The 23,422-nt window shown below is 39.2% G+C and overlaps 2 protein-coding genes across 3 annotated transcripts in view; both read left to right on the top strand.

Annotated features, from left to right (window-relative positions):
• Positions 1 to 23,422, top strand: part of HTR2C (5-hydroxytryptamine receptor 2C) — a 294,529-nt gene that overhangs the window by 159,586 nt on the left and 111,521 nt on the right. The window lies entirely within an intron of this gene.
• Positions 23,095 to 23,422, top strand: part of LOC121025698 (COUP transcription factor 2-like) — a 1,980-nt gene continuing 1,652 nt past the window's right edge. Inside the window, 1 exon segment of the mRNA XM_040468369.1 lies at positions 23,095 to 23,283. Within this exon segment, the coding sequence (XP_040324303.1) occupies positions 23,095 to 23,283 (189 nt within the window).

The following is a 23,422-nucleotide window of genomic DNA, read 5'->3' as shown; positions in this document are numbered from 1 at the left end:
TATTTATTTATTTTAATTTTTTTTTCAACGTTTATTTATTTTGGGGACAGAGAGAGACAGAGCATGAACGGGGGAGGGGCAGAGAGAGAGGGAGACACAGAATCGGAAACAGGCTCCAGGCTCCGAGCCATCAGCCCAGAGCCTGACGCGGGGCTCGAACTCACGGACCGCGAGATCGTGACCTGGCTGAAGTCGGACGCTTAACCGACTGCGCCACCCAGGCGCCCCTTAATTATCTTTTTAAAGACCATATTTCTAGACACAGTCACCTTCTGAGGTACCCCTCTCTCTGCTTCCCTTTTATGAGGATGCATGTGATTGAATTTAGGGCTCACCCAGAGAATTCAGAATAATCTCTCCATCTCAAGATCCTCAATTGAATTACATCTGCAAAGACTCCTTTTTATTGCCATACGAAATAGCATTCACAGGTTCCAGGGATTAGAATGTGGATATCTTTAGGAGGTCATTTTCAGTCTAGTGCAGCTAGTATCTAGAACATCCCAAGAATTCCCAAATCTCAACAGGAAAAAAGAAAAAACCCATTTAAATAACGGGCAAGAAAAGACACAAAGAGACATTTTACCGTAAAGAATATACAGATGACAGATAAGCCCATGAGAAGTTCAACATTATTAGCCATTAGGGAAACACACATTAAAACCACCATGAGATACGGCTCCACACTTATCAGAAGGGCAAAAAATAAAAAAAACAATGACAAAAGTAAATGCTACCAAGGATTCAGAGAAACTGGATTGCTCATACGTTGTTGATGAAAATACAAAATGGTGTAGACACTTTGGAAAATAGTTTGGCCGTGTCTTGAAATCCTCAACAGGCACCTATCTATACTATCCAACAGTTGCTCTCCTGGACATTTATCTCAGAGAAATGAAGACATGTTTATAAAAAAAACAAAAACAAAAACAAAAAAAACCTGTACACCTGTTTATAGGAGCTCTATTCATAATAGCCACAAACGGGAAACAACATTTAGTGGGTGAATGGTTAACCAAAACCGTGTATATTCCTACCATGAAATACTACTCAGCAATAAAAAGGAATGATTACTGATGCACACAACATAGAGAACAGATTAAAGGTTTCCAGGGTTTAAAGGAGGAAAGAGGAGGCAAAGGTGGAGGGAAAAGGATGCGGTTATCAAAGGCCAACAAGACGAATCCATGCAGTGATGGAATGTTCCATATCCTGACTATGTCAATGTCAATAATCCTGGTTGTGATAGTTTACTATTGTTTTGCAAGATGTTATAATTAGAGGAAACTGGATAAAGGACACTAGCAATCTCTCTGCATTATTTCTTACATGTAACTAACTGCATGTGAATTTACACTTATCCCCAAATAAAAAGTTTAATTAAAAAAACGTATATGTAAGGCATAAGTAAGATTTGGAGCATTCTAGACTCAGTCTGTACTAAGACCGGGAACTTCTCATCTCTCAGGAGATCCTGATCCCTCTAGTGAGAAATAATATATATAAAATATAAAAATGCATAATGCATATGCATAATGTTTAAAATATAAAGCATAAATTAATAAAATATAAAGTTTAAGTATAGGCTTCGCAAAGCAGGTATCTCTATACCAAATTGCTGCTATTTCAGAAATTACATACTTGGGACACTTGGGTGGCTCAGTCGGTTGAGCATCTGACTTCGGCTCAGGTCACGAGTTCGAGCCTCACATCGGGTTTGCTGCTGTCAGCCTGTCAGCACAGGGCTCACTTTGGATCCTCTGTCCCCTCTCCCTCCCTGGCCCTCCCCTGCTTGTGCTCTCCCCCCAAATAAATAATCTTCAAAAATTACAGACTTCAGTAAGGACCATGTTGACCAACAACGTCGTAAAAAATTTTTTATAAATCTATTGGACTAAGTTGTCCTTCTACTATAGATAATTAACCCAGGTATCAACTGAATCGTAAACTGAAAACTCTGTTTTCTCTAAATAATATTCGGCAGGTCGTTAGAATCCTACAGCACCATTAGCCCCAAACCTATATTTCAATCACATCTCAGGTATTTTCAGTACAATTTTAATTTTTCCTAGCCGCCATTTTAGCCATAGTTTCATAACCTTCAGAAACAAACAAACAAACAAAAAAAACTATGAGAACCCTAAAATGAATAAGGTCAAGTCTTTACCTTTCCTTTGTAAAATTTCCTGCTGCTGTGCAAGTGCCCAAATTGTTCAGGTGGATAAGACACTGTGTGCCTACAAACTCAACTTGACTTTCTGTGGTGATGACACTCAGAAAAAGCCACCTAATAAAAGGTTAAATAGTCACCAGCAGAAATGTCTTTTTCCTCACCTGTTTAAAATCACTAATAAATTCGTATCATATAGTTGAGATGTGGCTACTTGGAATTTTGCTACCAGAATTACCTTACATTTTACAATTTCAATTTAGTATCAAAATTTTATTAGTTCTCAAAAAATGATATCCAGCCCTAACATTCTTATTAACATGTATTAGAAAAACAGTTGCTCTTGTCCTCCGGATTTCTTGCCAGCCTTCCAAGATTCCTGCAAATAAGCAGGTGTGTGTTCCCAACATTATAAAGTTAGGAGGAATAAAACCTTAGACGACATGCACACACACACACACACACACACACACACACAAATAATAAACATTTGCCTAGCCAAGTATTATGTGATCTTATGCCTCTCTTCCTGAAAATAGATTTCTTTTTTTTATGTTTATTTGTTTATTTTGAGAGAGAGACAGAGAGACAGAGACAGAGAGCAGGAGCACAAGCAGGGGAGGGGCAGAGAGAGAAGGAGAGACAGAACCCCAAGCAGGCTCCATGCCATCAGCACAGGGCCCGATGCGGGGCTCAAACCCACAAACTGCGAGATCATGACCTGAGAGGAGATCAAGAGTGGGATGCTTAACTGACTGAGCCACCCAGACAGTCTTGCAAATAAATTTTTTAAGACTAGACAGTTTTAAGAAAACTGATGATCCATTTATATACATTTATTATTTATAGAAATGGTAATAACAATTTACTCAAATCGATATATAAAAGTGAGTATTATCACATTTATTTTGTTCAAGATGTTATGACATCCCAGTTTATTTCAGTAATTAAAAATCAGTGTTCAATAACCCCAGAAGAAAATAAAAGCTAACAATAATAATGAATGTTCAGCCTAAGGGTGTTTCGTTATCAAGTTGCCTTGAAGTCCCTGTTGGGTCTTTCAAAAGCAGATGCTTTTTCTGAGGTTTTTAAGTACATGAAGCTTTCTCCATCATATACAACCATCCTCCAACAAACAGAGGAAACACTGGATTATTGAACAGATTAATGTTCAGATAACAAGTAAATTAACAATGGAGAAAAAAGAGCACATTCAATCAAAATCGATACCAACACAAAGGTAAGTAGTGCATGTAGACACAAATGCATGAATTCATTGACTCATATTAAAAATTCCCCAGAAGGACACAAAATATTTATTGAATATTCTATTTGAACTATCTCCCCTCTTCTTTTTTTGTTTTTTTCTGACAAGGACACTTTGACCTTAGATGTATAGTACTATAATAAAGAACCAAGATGAATAATTTTTAACATCTACATAATAGTGACAATTTCCTCCCGTGTTCTTGCACAAACAAAAGGAATTTCTTTTCTTGGGGCCCCTGGGTGGCTCAGTCAGTTAAGTGTCTGACTTCACCTCAGGTCATGATCTCGCAGTCCAGTTCGCGGGTTCAAGCCCTACATCGGGCTCTGTGCTGACAGCTCAGAGCCTGGAGTCTGCTTCGGATTCTGTGTCTTCCTCTCTCTCTCTCTCTCTCTCTCTCTCTCTCCCCTTCCCCCACTCACACTCTCTCTGTCTCTCTCTCAAAAACAAGTTAAAAAAAAACCTTAAAAAATAAAACAAAATGCCATTTCTCAAAATTTTAGTCTCCAGTTTCGTAAGAATTAAAAATACTCATGACCAGGCTTATAGGTATTTACCATTTCCAAATTTGAAGAAATCAGTTCCCAACTTCCTAATGGCTACAGTTCAAGTTAAATCTCCTCTTGTTTTATATATCCAGGGCTGAACTGGTTGTATGCCAAGCCTTTCCGATGAACTGTCTTGATTCCTAACCTTTTCTCCCCTTGAAAAATAAATATATATACGTATGTTTATTTCACCCCTCCCTCTTTCAGCTGGTTCCATTTGATAGGTCTGATGTGCTACTATTGTGAGTATATTTAAAATGAACATATGCACATACATATTAAGATTGTATGTTTAAAATTTAACTGCTTTGACAGGTAAAGTACATCTTTTAAACTATTAAATGAAAAAACCTGACTTCAAAACTCAATCTTAATATAGATCGTACAAGTTTGAACTGATCCTTTCCCTCGGCCTTCTGTTTCAAATTTCCTTTTTGGTTTTTCTTTACCCAAATATCTAAGTCATATTTACGTTTACACAGGGCCCGTCAGACAAAAGGTCCCCGATTTCTCAATCGCGACTCCTTGGATGGTTTCTGGACTTTGAATGCTTTGTACAAAACTCATTGCGAAGTGAAACAAAGCCTTGCCCTCAGACATCTTGCCTGCTCTAGGGTCTGATCCGTCTTTCTCACGCCTCACGGAGTAATAACTTCTCGGCACACTCTACTGCACCTTGGAAATTGCCATCTTATTCCCCATCCATAGTTCTTCTCGGTGGGGTTCTCCCACCCCATTACCATTTAGTCAGATTCAGTGGGAATCATTCAACATCATTCATTCATTAGTTTTGACCACTCGCTATACGTATAGTGATACAGGAGGGAAGGAAAAGAGATGTAGGTTTATGGAATTTACAGTCTAGTTGGTGAGGCAGAAACAGAAGAGTAGCAGACAGCGTCTTCATTTCAGAAACTGATTGTCATTCATCAAGCACAGATACTTTTGGAGGAAGCAGAGGCGAATGACCCCGTAACAAGCAAAAAGGAATAGGCAAAAAGAAAACTGTAAGTGGTTTAAACCACACACTTGCCAATCTGATTAACTTTGCAGGATTAAACTTTAATGTATTATTGTCATTATTAATTATGACAAATTCTACATAGTTTTGTAATGGGCAGCCTCCAAGAGTCTTCCTGCCAAGACTCCCACCAATGTATGGGGATGCCAGATGAGAGCGATTTCTCTTGCAAAGCCTTTGGATTAATTTATGCAGATACAGGCAGTTCATTCTTGGATTTCTGATTCTCTATCCAGACATTATCACCTAATAGCTACCACTTACTGCTCATGATGCTTTGACATCCATTATTTAATTTGCCACGGTGGAACAGTACTAACCCAAAACCTCTTTGTGACAGCCGTGATTTTTTTTCAGACAACAACATATCTATCATTCATTTGCAAGTCCTCAACCAAACTAATCACCCAGAGGATTTGGGGGGCAGAGGTTCACCCCTTCACCACTGGCATGCAATTCATTCAGTCAAACCTCTCTGTGCGCAAAAGTAGCTTCTAGGCCATTTGTTAAGGAAACGCATGATCTATTTTAGTAGCTTTTCTTTTTATTCAGAGAAAATACTTTTAGAAATTGAAAACACCACAATACAAACGCACCATTTTAATGGACTAAAGCAAGTAAACCTCTCTATGTTTTTTTTAAAGATTTAAAGAATTCCTTATAATATTTTTCCAAAGTAGGGCTAGTTGTAAGAATTACCTAAATACTCCATTTGTATCCATTTGAGAAGGTTAAGTGTATTGGATTTGGTCCTCTCTTCACTTGGGTGAAGAAATCTGCTGATCAGAAATAAGTCTAGTAGCTAAAATTCCTGTGTCAGTTTTAAGAGGGTTAGTTGTTAACAAAATATACCAGAGGATTGTCTGTATACAAAGAAAATTAATGAACTATTTAAGTATCTTATGGGAATTGGAAAAGATTTGAAGACTAGAAGAAGAAAGAACAAAAACTGTTGACTAGTGGGGCGCCTGGGTGGCTCAGTCGGGTGTTTGACTTTGGCTCAGGTCATAATCTTAGGGTTCATGGGGTTGAGCCCCACGTCAGGCTCTGCGCTGACGGCTCAGAGCCTAGTGCCTGCTTTGTATTATGTGTCTCCCTCTCTCTCTCTGCCTCTCCCCTGCTCATGCTCTGTCTCTCTCTCTCTCTCTCAAAAATAAATAAACATTTAAAAAAATTTAAAAAATCGTTGACTAGTAACCCCATGAAGCGCAAGACTACAATCACATTTCATCTTCACATTTTATAATAAATGTCATTAATTGAGAACATACTATTTCCTAGGCATTCTACAAAAAATGTTGCACGTATCAGCTCATTTAATCCTCACAAAATAATATCCATGATTTGTTTTTTTCATGGATTAAACATGAAGAAACTAATGTTTAACCAAACTTATATTTAGCTATGTTCCTACAAATTTACTACATGTATGTATAAAATACAAATATATATATGTATATATACATATATATATGTGTTTTTATATATATGTATATATATGTATATATATGTATATATACATTTATATATATATACATTTATATATATGTATATATATGTATATATACAAATATATATGTATATATACAAATATATATATGTGTATGTGTATATATATATATATATATATATATACACACACACACACATATACAGATGGTAAATGTTCTTTGGGATTTATTCCATTAAAATGGGACATATGCTTATAAGCTAAGTGTTGCTCCATTAGATGATTTTATCTTCATTTCTTTTGAAGAGTCCTTAAAGTCTAACTCTCTTTTTCTAGACATTTATACCTTTTAGTAAAGGATAGATATTGTCCAACCCAGACTCCAGAAATACACTTGGAAAAGAGACTTGGGAATATATCTAGGAATTATAGATCCACCCTCTTATTTTTCACCGTCATCCCAGGGGTTTTCAGGGACTCCATCAAAACCCTTTCCGTGGAGCCCAAGTTGTCCTCAATATTTTGGAAAAGCTATAGTGTATACAATTACACACGTGATAAGCAGAATCTCTCCAAATTCTTTGAATTGGTTAACACGTAATAAGACAGTCTTCTCATGTATATAAAACAGCTCCAAAATTTGTATACCCAGAGCTCATTTTCTTATTTGTGTAAAGGTGATACACATTCTTAGATAAATGATATATTAAGTTCTATGACACCGATATTCAGTGTTCACCTAAACCAGAGGTCACGAACTGGCAAGCCCTTTATGTGACTTCTGCCTGCAGGTGAGTTTTGTTTGGGCCTAGCCAACGATTTTAAAACGTTGTAAACTGGATACCTTTCAACAACGTGTAGATTCATCTTTGCTGTGTTTTCTGTTAGTCCCCATTTTCTCACACCTAGGTGTCTTCCTCATATTGCCTGCCTTGTCCCTAAAGACACTCAAGTTGGAGACAGGCCTCACAGCGTGTGAGCACAAGAGAGACAACCTCGATGTCAATACCCTACAGCCACTGGCTTGTTCATCCCCATTAGCTTAACAAGTTACTCCAGTCCCCTAGAAAAACACACACGTTCCGTCCAAGTATTTCTACAAGTCCCTACGAGTTGTCTCACATGTAATCACGAATAAATCAATCCGTATCACGCGTTGCTGCAGCTGCTCTGGGCTTTCGTCAAGCACGTATGTATGCACCATCACCTGCCACCATTTACTGTATCCACTGGTCATTCATCATCCGCCACTGGGCGTCCATCATCCGCCACTGGGCATCCATCATCATTTGCTGGGCATCCACTGAGTACCGCCATGTCTGTTGGGCGTCCACAATCTCCCACCAGGCATTGTGGTCTCTGTTGATGCTCTGCCATTTCACCACCAGCGCCTTCCATGAGAATGCTGCTTCCCTGGCTTGGGTGCTGTTACCTGGTGCTGCCCTCAAGATCTCACATGGTACTGCATTTGCTTCAGTCTTTATTGTGTTCAGTGTTCCTTGCAGAAGTTAGGTCTATGCCCCTCCATACTTTGTGGAATGTTCTGTTACCCAAACATTGAAAGACCAATGCTTGTCTTTGCCCCCTTCACAGAATCTCTGCGCAAAACGGCTTTTTGTTTTCTTTTTCGTTTTCTCCTTATTGTCGTCTCCCCAGGGTTTACACACTCTGTAGGGCTAATTTAGAGTTGATTTACAGATGCCTTAAATCCGGTCCTCCGCCCTCTGAGAGACTAAGCGGTGACCTTGCCAGTCTTGTGTGCTTGTACATACCTAGACTTTATCCCTGTATCTGGCATCTTTTAAATGAATAAATGAATAACTCATGAGGTTAGATACTGGGGATTTCCTGCCCCCACACATCCAGACCTATGAATCTTTCACAGGGCAACCAAACTTGTTGGTTCAAACGTCTTCTAATATCTCCCTTCCCTCTTCAGATACACATAATCGTTTTGCTGCAAGCTCTTTATCCTATGGCAAAAAAAAATTTTACCAGGTAAGTTTCAACTTTAAGTGTAAAATCAATATACTTATGAAAAATTACAGTGACCTATATTAAAGAATACAATCCAGAAGTTCTGGTTGTTGTTTGTATCTCTAGAGTCTGCTTTCTCTAGTTATTCTTTGCACTTTATTTCTCTTCTTTTTTCCTTAGTGGTATGCAGCTTTGGCAGATTAATTACTGCTTTCATTCTCCAATAAATTCACAAAATAAATTCAAAAGGTAATTTTAATGAACATTCCAATGCTACTTGTAAGGGTCGTATGACCACAGGCACATAGCCAGCAATGTCTAAGCTAAGTAATAGCAACTAGCACCTAACTGAATGCTTGCTTCGTGTCACGCCCTGATGGTAAGGAAGGTGACGATGATAATTATAATAGCTGGCTTTAACCGAGCACAATATGGGAGGAAAAACGTTCCTGGGACCCTGCAAATGAAATTGGCAAAAGGCCGATTAACAAGAGAGTTTATTATGATACATAGGAACGCCTTCATAGAAAACAAGACCCAAAGAAGCAGCTGGATCTGGGGCTTATGGACCATCGTAACCAAGAGCAATATATTGGGAGAAGTGATAAGACAAAAGAAAAAGGCTTTTGGAAACCAATTTGACAATTTCATATTTAAAAAAAAAAAGAAAAGGGCTTTGAGCTTCTAGGGGTGGTATATCGTGGAAGGTAAATATGTGGAGAAAACTAATAGAAGGTAAAGGTTATTTTACTAAGGTTTGCTATACAGATTCAATTTCGTGCGATCCTGGGGAGGATAAGTGTGTTTCCAGAGATTAAGAGCAATTCTCTTCAGGGTGCTTGGCTGGCTCGGTTGGTTAAGCTTTCGACTCTTGATTTCGGCTCAGGTCATGATCTCACGGTTCGTGAGTTCGAGGCCTGCCTCAGGCTCCATGCTGACCCTGGGGAGCCTGCTTAGGATTCTCTCTCTCTCTCTCTCTCTCTCTCTCTCTCTCTTCGGTCCCTCCTTCTTTCTCTCTCTCTCTTTCTCGAGATAAAGAAACAAACTTAAAAATATATAAAAAAGAGGTGCCTGGGTGGTTCAGTCAGTTAAGCCTCCAACTCTTGATTTTGGCTGAGGTCATGATCTCATGATTTTGGGAGAATCCAGCCCCACATCAGGCAGGCTCCGTGCTAACAGTACAGAGTCTGCTTGGGATTCTCTCTCTTTCTCTTTCTCTGCCCCTCTTCCGCTCTCTCTCTCTCCCTCAGAAATGAAATAAATAAATAAATAAGAATAAAATGGAACATAGTTTCAAACAGAGAGGGAGGCAAACCATAAGAGACTCTTAAATACGCAGAACAAACTGAGGGTTGAAGTGGGGGGGGTAGTGGGTGATGGGCATCGAGGAGGGCACTTGATGGGATGAGCCCTGGGCATTGCATGGAAGCAATGGATCCCGGGAACCTACCCCCGAAACCAAGAGCACACTGTATATGCTGTATGTGAGCCAATTTGACAATAAATTATAATAAGTAAATAAGTTAATTAATTCAAAAAATATCATTAGCTATAAAAAAAGAAAAGAAAAAAAGAAACCTTTTTATAGAGAGATAGATAGATATAGATATAAAGAGTAATTCTCTTCTTGGCATGGGAGAGAGAAACTCTAAAGGAGGGAAATTTATACTCCACCGTTGGACCGAAAGGGGGAGTAGAGCGCTTTTTCTCCATCTATCACTTCTCAGTTGCCTTTAGCTCAAAAGAATTCGTATGCCCAAATGGCCTACCTTGGGGTGACATACTCCGATCCTTCAGCACTTAACTCTGTGTCTGCTACCTCATTTACTGCTCACAGTCAATAAAGGTAAGGAAAGCTGAAGCATACAATCTTACTGGATTTTAGGGCGGCCGTAAAAGGCTAACCTCCATTCTCCTTTCGATGGCCGATATTAAGGGCCCCACTTCCCCAGCTGTTCAGACTTGTATTTCTGCCACTGAGCCCCGGAAATGTGAAGACTCAATGCTGGTTCTTGCTTCCTGACTTGATATGGCTCTAGAGACACAGAGTAACGTAACTGAAAAAATAACCTCCGGTAGATCCAGGAGTCATTTCTCCGGACCCTAGAGTGATAATAACAGTTATCGCTTACCGTACGTTCACTAAAGCTATACCTGGTCCTAGCTGCTAGACACTCTTTTAGAACCATAGCTTTCTTCACAATAATTTCATTATTTTGCATTTATAATGCATCTGTAATGCATTTCAGTGCATTTCAGACTCTTAACACCCTCTTAGACACAAAGTTTGAAAGCCCAGGTTTCAAAGCCTTTATTATCATGTGATTCGAAGACAGAATGAAGAAGTGGGGAAGGGTCAGAATATATCTTCAATTAGTTGAAGGATTTTCATGCTCCTCTGGCTCCAAAAGATAAGAGCCAGATAAATGGGAGAAGATAAAGAAGCACATTAGGGTTCAATTAAATGGTCTTTATTGATGAAAAGCTCTACTTTTCTTAATTTTTTTTTTCAACGTTTATTTATTTTTTGGGACAGAGAGAGACAGAGCATGAACGGGGGAGGGGCAGAGAGAGAGGGAGACACAGAATCGGAAACAGGCTCCAGGCTCTGAGCCATCAGCCCAGAGCCCGACGCGGGGCTCGAACTCACGGACCGTGAGATCGTGACCTGGCTGAAGTCGGACGCTTAACCGACCGCGCCACCCAGGTGCCCCTTTTTTTTTAATTTTTTTTTCAACGTTTATTTAAAAAAAGCTCTACTTTTCAAGGAAACTCCATTGCTGGAGTTTGTACAAAGAATTTCTCCTTCGAGTAGGAGTTTGAAGTAGGTATTTTCTAGGTGTTTTTCTATGTTTTGAGATTCTGTAATTAAACTTCCTACTGCTGTCACTTTGAACAAGTTACCTACTCGGAGTCTGAAATTATCATTATGGAGGTCGAAGTATACGGCTTTTGTGTATGATAGGGAGATGCAAAGAATTACTATTTCATACAACAGGGTTATGTGCCTATAGTTGTGAGAATCAATTTGCTGGAGCTAATCAGTAATTAGTCCAAGGAAAAAAAGTAAATTCTTTCTGTTCCTAGATGAAAACACTACTCACTAATTAGATATTATTTTAATAACTCAGAAGACATTTTTCTCTCTTATTGCCATCTAAGTGAACATATAAGAAAATCTACTTAGAAATGAATGGACTGGGTATCCATAACCTTCACTCTTACACATTATGAGAGGATTAAGGATAGCCTCCTTAGCCTCTATTTCAAAGGGCAGTCATTCAATCTTGAAAACTGCCTTTCACTCCTTTCTCTTCCTCCTTAGTCAAATTTCCATATTCTGTGAGTGCCGAAATTTGTTTTGTGTTAAATAAAGCATCAGAAATCTAAAATCTTAGCACAAGTTTTCACTCCTATGTGGATCCTGAGAAACTTAACAGAAGACCAGGGGGGAGGTGAAGGAGGCGGAAAAGTTGCAGAGAGGGAAGGAGGCCAACTATAAGAGACTCTTAAAAACAGAATAAACTGAGGGTTGATGGGGGTGGGAGGGAGGGGAGGGTGGGTGATGGGCATTGAGGACGGCACCTGTTGGGATGAGCCCTGGGTGTTGTATGGAAACCAATTGGACAATAAATTATATAGAGAAAAGATAAAGCAAAATGAGAAAAAAAAAGAAATCTAAAATCTTTGCACTCTAATTGCTTTGCATTCCAAATATACCAAAGACAGGTGCTCTGCACATTGTTCACATAAAACTAAGTCCCCAAAATAAGCTTTGTGAGTTTTTTCCATGAATTAATGACAGGACCGTGTTTCTTTTTTAAATAAGAATATCAAGGGGCGCCTGGGTGGCTCAGTCGGTTGAGTGTCCGACTTCAGCTCAGGTCACAATCCCGCGGTCCGCGGGTTCGAGCCCCGCGTCGGGCTCTGGGCTGACGGCTCAGAGCCTGGAGCCTGCTTCCGATTCTGTGTCTCCCTCTCTCTCTGCCCCTCCCCCGTTCATGCTGTGTCTCTCTCTGTCTCAAAAATAAATAAACGTTAAAAAAAAAATTATAAATAAATAAATAAATAGGGGCGCCTGGGTGGCGCAGTCGGTTAAGCGTCCGACTTCAGCCAGGTCACGATCTCGCGGTCCGTGAGTTCGAGCCCCGCGTCGGGCTCTGGGCTGAATGCTCAGAGCCTGGAGCCTGTTTCCGATTCTGTGTCTCCCTCTCTCTCTGCCCCTTCCCCGTTCATGCTCTGTCTCTCTCTGTCCCCAAAAAAATAAATTAAAAACGTTGAAAAAAAAATTTAAAAAAATAAATAAATAAATAAATAAATAAATAAGAATATCAACATGACAAACAGGTTGAGTGAGATTTTTTCTACACTGTGGATTTCTCACTGAGAAATGGTTAATAAAATAGGTACTAAAGATGGAAGTTGAACTACCTGTTTATTTATCTCTATTTTCTTTTCTTTTTTAAAAAAATGTTTATTCTGAGAGAGAGAGAGAGAGCGCGTGCACACAAGTGGGAGAAGGGCAGAGAGAGAGAGGGAAAGAAAGAACCCCAGGCAGGCTCCATGCTGTCCGCGCAGAGCCCAAAAGTGGGCCTCGAACTCACAAACTGTGAGATCATGATCTGATCAAAATCAAGAGTTAGATGCTTGACTGACTGAGCCGCCCAGATGCCCCGGCTTATCTCTATTTTCATTATTTAATTACATGTTAAGAGATATGTGAGGGACTTTATGGAAGTGTATATACAATTACAAAGCAGCCCGAGCCATGGCAGATCCTTATTTCTATTTTCTACGCAATTGTTGGATCGCAGCCTCTGTGGATTTTAACCCTATTCAGAAAGCAACAGGGAAGAAAGTATTCTGAATCAGTACTTACAGTACACATAGGATAGTTAGGTCAAACCATGTTCTGCAGAGCAAAAGCTTTCCTTATTCTAGATAGAGTTCAGTTTTTAGAATGCCAAAGAATTACACTAGCTAAAAACCATACAGTATTTTCGCCTCACGATTATGTAGGAAAAAACCTTGAAGGAGAACTAAAAGAAAGACATTTAATATTTCCCAAGCACTTATTTATTTTTCTATTTTGCTTTACCTCCATCTCATATATTCTTGGTTTAATAGCGTCTCCATATTTGTATTTATAGGGAGAAAGAACTTTTCTGGGCTCCCTATTTTAGTAACAAGTACAGAGGAGAAAAGTTAAATATGTGGTGTTGAACTAATAGCCCAAGCTAAGTTTCATATATTTCATTTGAAATGGAAAACATATTCAAAATCGAGTGTAGATAAATAATGAAAAGTAAATTCCCTGTGTTCTTTTTAAAAAAATTTTTTAGCTATTAATTTTTTTGAGAGAGAGAAAGCAAGCCGGGGAGGGTCAAAAAGAGAGGGAGAGAGAAATCCCAAGCAGGTTCTGTGCTGTTAGCACAGAGCCTGACCCGGGGGCTCGAACTCACGAGCTGTGAGATCATGACCTGAGCCAAAACCAAGAGCTGGAGGCTTAACAGACTGAGCCACCCAGGCACCCCAATTCCTTATGTTCTTTGAAGTCTTTCGTGTGATGGGAGAGACTGACATCTGATTTTCAATTCCTCAAAAACTTGATTATAATCTCTGTATATGCATGAATGTCACCCGTGGGTGAGACATAAAAACCATCGTAATCAACCCTTATGTTCTCTAAAAGGGATATAGGGGTAAAGAATAAAGACAGCAAGTGATTTCTACTAAACATTATAATACATTTTGCTTAATTACCAATAAAATGAAAATTTTTGAATAGAAAAGTTATATTAAAGTTAAATATCAACATTAATCATATACATGTTTGAATTTTGTAGTTTCCTATTCTTTGCTCCAATTCCAACTAAAAACTACTGTGTTTTAACTAGATCTGTTTGGATCAAATGACTCTTAAATAATGCCGTATTAATATTGTGACTTTGGGCAAATCAATGGATATATCTAAGAATTAGATTCTCCTTTACTAATGACTAGCTTTTACTGTGTACTTATCGTGGTAAGTATTTTAATCCACATGATCTCACCTAGCATCTACTTGATAGGTATTTGTAAATATTAAAGACTGAAATTGAAAAAATTTAGTAAGCTGTAAATCTTGACACAATTTTAAGATATTATTTTTTATATTACATTGAACCAAGTCTCTAGCTATAATTAAAAAAAATATGCATAAAGGGGTGCCTGGGTGCTCAGGCGGTTGAGTGTCCTACTTTGGCTCAGGTCATGATCTCACAGTTCATGAGTTCGAGCCCCACATCTGGGTCTGTGCTGACAGCTCGGAGCCGAGAGCCTGCCTCAGATTTTATGTCTCCCTCTCTCTCTGCCTCTCCCCCACTTGCACTCTGTCTCTCTTTCAAAAGAGTAAATAAATACATAAACATTTTTTTAAAAGATATGCATATGAAAATGTACACTATGTATTTCCACCTCTACCAAAGCAAATATTCTGGAGGTATTTTCTTGGTTTTAGTATTATATATATACATATATATATGTATGTATACATACATATATGTATATGTGTATGTATGTACATATATGTATATATATGTGCATGCATACACATACACATGTATAGGCATACATGTATGCATGTGTATAGGCATACACATATATACATATACACACCTATATATATGTAGGTATACATGTATGTACATGTGTAGGTAGGTAGGTATATACATATAGGTACATACCTACACATATACATATACATATACATATACATATACATATATATGTATATATATGGGCTCAGTTTAATTATAATGAAGTAAGGTAAATGTCTTATAGTTTACATATATATATATTTTTTTTTTTTTGGCTTGGTTTAATTATAATGAAGTAAGGTAAATGTCTTATAGTTTAAGTAGAGTAGGAAATTTAAATGAATACTTCCCCAAAAGTTATTTCATTTAAAAACGTAAAGGCAATTGTTGAAGACCACCATTTCATAAATAATTACAAATTACTGAATTTTTACTGTGACTCATTCACCTAAGTTTCGTTTTAATTAGTTATGTAAATAACCACATAAAAGAGGGAAGAGGCAGTAAGGAAATCTAAGACTGTATTTAATTCTGATGTAGACTATTGTGCCAGTGTGATTAAGAACTGTCTAGTTTTTACTGTGAAATAAACAAAGAATCTTAAAAGATATTGCTCATGCCATTATATGACACTTGTAACTCTCTCTCATGTTCTCTTGCATTTTTTTCAGACGTGTTAGGATTACTTGAAAAAAAATGACAATTTAACAGCGCACAGGTGATAGTTAATAGGAAAAATAAAAGTACAGAACGGGGGGGGGGGGGCGCCTGGGTGGCTCAGTCAGTTAAGCGACAGACTTCCGCGGATCATGAACTGGGTCATGATCAGGTCAAGATCTCCCTGTATGTGAGTTCTAGCCCCGCTTCAGGCTCTGTGCTGACAGCTCAGAGCCTGGAGCCTGCTTGGGATTCTGTGTCTCAGTCTCTCTGCCCCTCCCCCACTCGTGCTCCGTCTCTGTCTCTCAAAAATAAATAAACATTAAAAATGAAGAAAAAATAAAAAATAAAAAATAAAAGTGTAGAAAGGAAAAATAGTAGGACCACAAAGGTAAAACCTCAACTCACTTATGGCCTTAAGGAAATTACTATATGCCTCTATGCTATAACACAATAACAATAACAAAAATAGGATTAATAATAGTGAGAGCTATGATATATATTGGGGCCCAGCTATATGCCAAACACTTTACTCAAAACTTATGTAAATCATCTCAAAATGGAAACAAACAGAATTATATTCTTTTTCAACAATAAAGGTTATGTTTGTCAATGCAATCTTGGGATATTGATCTGATCTGTCAGAGATCACTTCTGCTGAGCAGCAGGTGCATTCCAAAAATTGCGATTACATATTCACTGCATTTTTTAGTCAGCCAAGTCAGATAACTGAAACCACAGAATTCATCCAGGGATTGAAATTAAACATTTTCCTTTATTAACTAATTAAACAAATCAAATAATTCTCAAAATGTCTTTCACTTTGTACATTTAATTTTATAGCTATCAGAATTGGTTTCTGCATCCTTTCTAAAATATCTTTCTGCATCCTTCCTAAAATATCTATCTAAATGAAATTAAAACCTTATTTTACCCAGAAGCCACTCCACCCCATTCAACCCTGTGACCAAACTCTACTATCTTTAACACTCTAAGAAACTCTGGTGGGTCCAGAAACAACCAGTTAGCCACCAGGATGGAGATGTTCCAACAATCTTTGATCTAACAATGATCAAAGAAAATAAAGGTTATAATTAAACTATTATAACTCAAGTGCGAAATCACAGTGAATATAAAACACATTCAATATCTGTTTTTTAGCACTGAACAAACAAAACACAGGAAATACAAATGTGTTAATCCCAATCCCTACCGACAAGGGAGTTTATAATATACACGTGTGTGTTTGTATGTGTCTGTGGGAAGCACAATTTGGAAAAAGAGATAATGAACAGGGGCGCCTGGGTGGCTCAATCAGTTGAGCATCCGATTTTGGCTCAGGTCATGATCTCACGGTTTGTGAGTTCGAGCCCTGCATCGGGCTCTGAGCTGACAGTGCAGAGCCTGCTTGGGATTCTCTCTCTCTCTCTCTCTCTCTCTCTCTCTCAATATAAATAAAAGAAAGTAAAAGAAAATTTTAAATAAAGATAATGAACAACGTGGGGTTACATGCTAATGATGCAATGTACTGAACACATAATATATAGTTCAGAAATACAGTGGAGGGACATGTCCCCATGGTCAACCAGTGCAAAAAGAGCTTACAGCAGCAGTATTTAAATGACTGCTTCATAAATGGTCTTCTTCATACTTGCTAAATATACTCAAAGCCAACTCAACATTGAGGAAAAACAGAGAAATGCAACTTAATTACACGTACACATTCAGGATCGCATCTTTTCACTAATAGTTTATTAAAAATACAACTGCTTATATTTTGTAGCTTTCAGAGATATCTAAATTCTTGCTAGTTCTTGTGAAAGAAAAATAGATATCGTGTAAAATGTCATGACAAATACTATGGAACAGAAACATGATGGCAAAAACATCCGGATAAAGCTAATATATTGATAACATTTTTACTAATAGATTGACAAAGTATATATTGATAATTACACTAATATATTGATGTCTAGAGAGATAGATAAAAATTTTACCTCAATTACTATCTGCTGTGTTAAAAAACAGCACTAATACCTAAATAAAATGACCATTACTTGTGAGTCTCTCTCTGCCCCTCCCCCGCTCGTGCTCGCACTCCCTTTCAAAATTAATAAATAAACTTCTAAAAAATTTTTTTAAGAAAGAAAGAAAGTTCACCCTGTATTAGGCCTTGTGCTTGGCATTACGAATACAGAGGTGAATAAACAGGGCCCTAGCCCCAAAGGAACTTACTCACTTTTTACAAAATGCTCGAATAACTTAAATGTCACATAGTCTAAAAACAAACACAAACAAATAAATAAATAAATGTTACATAGGCTAGCATTTTCTATTGTAGTGTCACTAGGTAAAACTTCTGATTTTCAGCATCAGCCTTGAACAATTCCTAGGGAATTTTTTTTTCTTTTTTTTTAAATAGCAGCTTCAGGTTTCTTTATTGTTACTATAGTACCAGGAACTCTGCTAATCACTTTACACATTACGGCGTCTGAGCCTCACAATAACAACATTACAGGGTGTATCGTATGATCTTGTTTTACAGATAAGGAAGCAATGGCTTTGGAGTATAATTATTCAACATCATACCAAAAGTGTCAGAGTCAGAATCTGAAGCTACTGCGTTTTTTTTTTCTCATTTTTTTTTTTTTTTTTAAATTATTGTCCACTTCCTAGAGAAATTTCAAAATCAGCAGCGGCTAAATTCAGTGACTCTGACTAAAGGTAACTCATGGAGATCTGAGATATCTATTTCTTTTTTTTTTTTCCTTTTTATTTTATTTTAGAGAGAGAGAGAGAGCACGTGCGCACAAGCCAGGGAGAGGGGCAGAGGGAGGGAGAGAGAACCTTAAGCAGGCTCCACGCTCAGAGTGGAGTCCGATGTGGGGCTCAACCCCACGACCCTGGGATCATGACCAGAGCCTAAATCAAGAGTCAGACACTCAACTGACTGAGCCACCCAGGTGCCCCTGAGATACCCATTTCTAATTAAAATCCTTGAGGCAAATAGTGGTTTTGTAACATCCTTCAGGAAATAAGATGAAATGCAGAAGGGGAGAAGGCCTATGTCTACATGACAACAAAGGTTTGCACCATTTGTGGGTGGTAGTGCCGATGAAAGGATTAGTCGCATTCCTTTTTCAAAGGGGCTTTTTAACATTGCAAGTGAAATGTATCGGAGGTGCCTCGTCAGTCCATCTGTCCATGCAGATGTCAATAAGCATGAAATGCCACTAAATCTCGGTGGTATTTCTCGAGGTGTCATAGTGCTATAGGAAATGGGTTTTGCTATCGGACGAACATGGATTTAAATCCTTATGTTACCATCTTCTCACCTGGGACAAATGACTTTTTACTTCTGAATCACAATGTCTTCATCTGTAAAACAGAAACGAGCATCTAACAGATGGCACTGAGGGTCTGCGGTCATGTGTATGGAACACCTGGCATTTAGTATGCGCGTGATATTGTAATATTATTAATGAAATTACTCTGAGGAATTTATTCCAGTAGAATGTTATTTTGGAAGCCCTGAAAAGAAGGGACCAGGAAAATTCTGTTTAACTTCACATGCCACCAACTTCTGACCATCTGTCCCCAAAAAAGATAGGATAGTAGAATGAGATCACAGAACAAGAAAAAAGAATGCAGTATCTCGTAAGCCAGCTTACAAATGCGATGACTGTCTGGCCTTGTGAATAGTATTTGATTAGCGTCTTTGTGTGTGTGTGGATAGATAGATAGATAGATAGATGGAGAGGGAAATAATCATGCATATTTCATATATATATATATTGATAGAAAAAAAGTGTGGGGCGCCTGGGTGGCTCAGTTGGTTAAGCGTCCGACTTCAGCTCAGGTCATGATCTCACGGTTCATGGATTCGAGCCCCGCATCGGGCTCTGTGCTGACAGCTCGGAGCCTGGAGCCTGTTTCAGGTTCTGTGTCTCCCTCTCTGTCTGCCCCTCCCCCGCTCGCGCTCTGTCTCCCTCTGTCTCAAAATTAAAAAAAAAAAAAAAAAATTAAGAAAAAAAAAGAAAAAAGTTTGTGTCTGTCATTTTGAAAAGAAAGTTACCTATGAGCTACCACGAAGCATCCTATGTAAGAGGCAGTGACTGACCCTCTAGGGATTAGATGGGGGGGTGTGCTGTGTAGTAAGGAATCTTTGCTGTCCCAGGTCAGAGGTGGAAAAAACCTTAAGCTCCAGGCTAAAGACTCCAGTGCTCATCCTGATTCTCTTTCTGTTACTGTCTTTTGGGACTCTGCACAAACAAAAGAAATGGAAAATAAAATCTATATAGGGCCAAATGACAGAAGAGAATATGAGAAGTTTTGTGTATAAATCCTACACCTGAACCTTAATCATGGACTGACCCACCTCCCCGGGACTCCATTTGAGAAGGCTTTTGGCAAAAGAACAAATTGCCTCTGGTTGCAGCCTCATTTTCCAGTTGTCTGCACAGGTCTTTAGGGGTAATAAAGGGTGCCTAGACCTGAATCTGGTTCGTATCAGTGGATAACTAGTAAGGACAGTGGAAGCAAAATTGTAGAGATGTGTTATCTTGGGTGGGAGACTGTAGTTGGTATCCTAAATATTTAACTCATTTGTGCATAATCTTTCCATTTATCATTGAAGAACCTTGGAAAGCAGATAAAACAGGCAATTTTCTCAAGCTTTCGGAAGGGAAACTAAATCCCAAGGTGGGTGTACACACACAGACAGTAGAACAAATCTTTCTCCTCCCTTCCCTACACTCATTAGAACCACAGAATATGGATTCTTCTGTGCCCTGCGTATCGGAAGCAGAGTTAGGCACCTGTGAACGGTGTCGATGTTTTACGCATAAAATCTCTAAAACGGCCTCATATTCTAAGTAATAATCCTTGAAACTCAAGGCGACAACTGCTTCTCGTGAACAGTGGGGCCCTGGGCTCGTTCAGACTCACATCCCCGCTACTCTGAAAGGCCACTGGGGAATGGTTTTAGTCCAAGGCTAGCAAGTATTTCAAATAACTCTACATTTTACTGAAAATCTCTCCAGTTGTTAGAGGTCAACTTATTTGTAAGAGAACTGGAGGCATTAGGCACAGGACAAGATTTTAGGGGTTTATTCAGCAATGAGTTCTGTTTTCTGAAATATGGCAAAGTGGGCTTTTTGGAACAACACTACCAAATAAGTATATTGGAAATATGGATATGTGTGTGTGTGTGTGTGTGTGTGTGTGTGTGTGTACATATCAAAGAACTGACAAGATAGTAAGGAATAACGATGGCAAAATTTTAGTTGGGGGCGGAACCCCGATATAGGATTGAAGCACCTTTTGCCCTATAGATAATTTGCTAAACAAGGGAGTTTGAAAGTATGCAGACAGGAAGGCAAACAGATCATCCTCATTTTAAGTCGGCTTCCTAAAGAACTATACCCTGATAGAAGGGTAAACCAGACCCAAACCTGAACCACAGTCTCACCCCTGCAGTTTGTAAGGAAAAGTGCCTTGGAGTGGAGGGGTGAAGGGAACCTGTTTTTGATCAATTCTAACCACAAGCCAGGGCACGCAGTGATTTGCAATGGTCAAAAAAACTCAAGCTATACATTTAGTGGATCACACTCTTGGAACATAGTGCGCCATGCATCAGTTAAAAAACAGCAAACGGTGCAGTTGACAAAAAGCAACTAAAGTTGAAGAGGTACTTCACAAAAGAAGTCCAAATGAGTCGGAGTACCTTTCTGTTTGTGCTGCTCGAACTTAGTAGTAATCAGGGAAATTAAAACCACAATTAAGCACCAGTAAATAGTCACTGGATGAGCAAAATTTAAACTGTGAGTATACTTGTGTTGGCAAACACATGGAGCAATAGGAACTCACACAGTTGTGATGGGAATGAATGTAAACTGATAAAACTATCTTGAAAAATAGCACAGCATTAATAGCAATCTTAGAAAAGTATAGGGGGGCACCTGGGCGGCTCAGTCAGTTAAACGTCAGACTCTCGATTTCCGCTCAGCTGATGATCTCTCGGTTTGTGAGTTCCAGCCCTGTGTCAGGCTCTGCACTGACAGTGTGGAGCCGGCTTGGGATCTTTGTCTCTCCTTCTGCCCCTTCCCCCCTCCTCTCTTTCAAAATAAATAAGCTTTTTTTTTTTTTTTTAAGTTTGTGCCCTCTAATCCAGAACTTCCACTGTTGAGTAAACAGTCTAGAGAATGCCTTACAACTGAGCACCAACATACGTGTAGAAGAATTATTTGCAGCATTATTGCTTGTAAATACCCCAAACTGGAAGAAATAAAATTATACAACAAACAGTAAAGCATATACTTAAATTGCTGCCTTTAGTAATACAACCAAATATCATGCAGATAAAAAAGCTGAGGCACAGAGTGATACGATTGTTTATCCAAAATCACACATATTTTAAGTGACAGAGGTAGGATTTCCCTGCAAGCAGTCACATTCTAAAGTCCTTAGGTATTATATGGTGCGGCTTCTCATAAATTTGTTCCCTAAGAAGTGATTGATATTAGAATAAGCTATATGAAATTGACATGTTTTGCGAGTCAAAAGAGTTGAATCCTAGCAAATTCATACGGTTCAACCCAACAGTTCTCTTAAGTTCTGAAATCACCTAGTTGGTCTGAAATCACCTTGCACAGTGTATCAGCTTATTTCTCCCTAGCCTTCGCCCTCAAAATGAGTTTTTATACTGTCTTTTATTGGTGACAAAAGTTTCCTCTGAATGCCATCATTGCTGAAGACTCTGGGTTGCTTCTTTATTCTGGTTTTTATTTTATTAAGTGACTGTGGTAAAAAAAAAAAAAAAAAAACAAAAAAAGTCTTACGAGCCATAGGGAATGGAAATGATGAAAGCAATTACAAATGTTAACACAGGCCAAGAATTATAGTCTTCTGCGTGCATTTGTACTAGTGACCCACTTTCAGGCAACAGAGGCTTCCCAAATTAAAAAACCCGTAATAATCTTTTTCTGGGAGTGAACCAGAGAGGGCGGGGGAGAGTGAACGCAAGTGAGATCTTTTTTTTCGCGGGGGGGGGCGGGGCTCCGATTTCTGTCTTTGAAGCCAGACAATCCACTTGCGGTTCTCCCTAAGCCTCCCTCTGTCTCGCCATATTTGGCTTCCCCTCACTCTCGCGCGGCACCTACCTTGCCCTCTCTGGCGGGAAGCCCTCCAAACCGATAGAACTTCGTCGAGGGAAACAGATAAAACAAAGACACGGGCCCAGAGAGGCCGATGAAACTTTGCAAAACTAGAAACAAAAAAGGAAAAACTAACCAACCTCAACCAACCAGCGCCCTGCCTGCTGGGGGCGCCGCCCTACTTCCTGTCGCACAATCATACACACAAAAGGCAGTGCGCCGGTGCCAGAGACCCAGAGCCGCCATCGTCCACAGACGGGGGAGCGGGAAATATGGACGCGGGCTTCACAGATATGGATTCAGGAGTCCCCGTGAAGTTCGAACCCCAGGATGAGATGTCTGGCTTTCAGGACAGCCTAGTCTTACAGGTACCACCTCTGCCAAACCCACTGCCCTGGGCCGTGTATATGCCGCAGATGCCCAGACAAGGGAGCCCAGCCAGCATGCTGACCGAAATGGCGGCTGACGACCAGGGTGGCTTTGACGGCTACTGCGGTAACCAACAGCAGCCGCTGCCGCCGCCGCTGCCGCCGCCGCCGCCGCCGCCGCCGCCGGGCTCCCTTGTCTGGGCATCTGCGGCATATACACGGCCCAGGGCAG

Source organism: Herpailurus yagouaroundi, unplaced genomic scaffold, assembly GCF_014898765.1.
Source record: "Herpailurus yagouaroundi ecotype Mexico unplaced genomic scaffold, PumYag 67700, whole genome shotgun sequence".
Lineage (NCBI taxonomy): Eukaryota > Metazoa > Chordata > Mammalia > Carnivora > Felidae > Herpailurus > Herpailurus yagouaroundi.
This window is presented reverse-complemented; position numbering and strand designations above follow the sequence as displayed.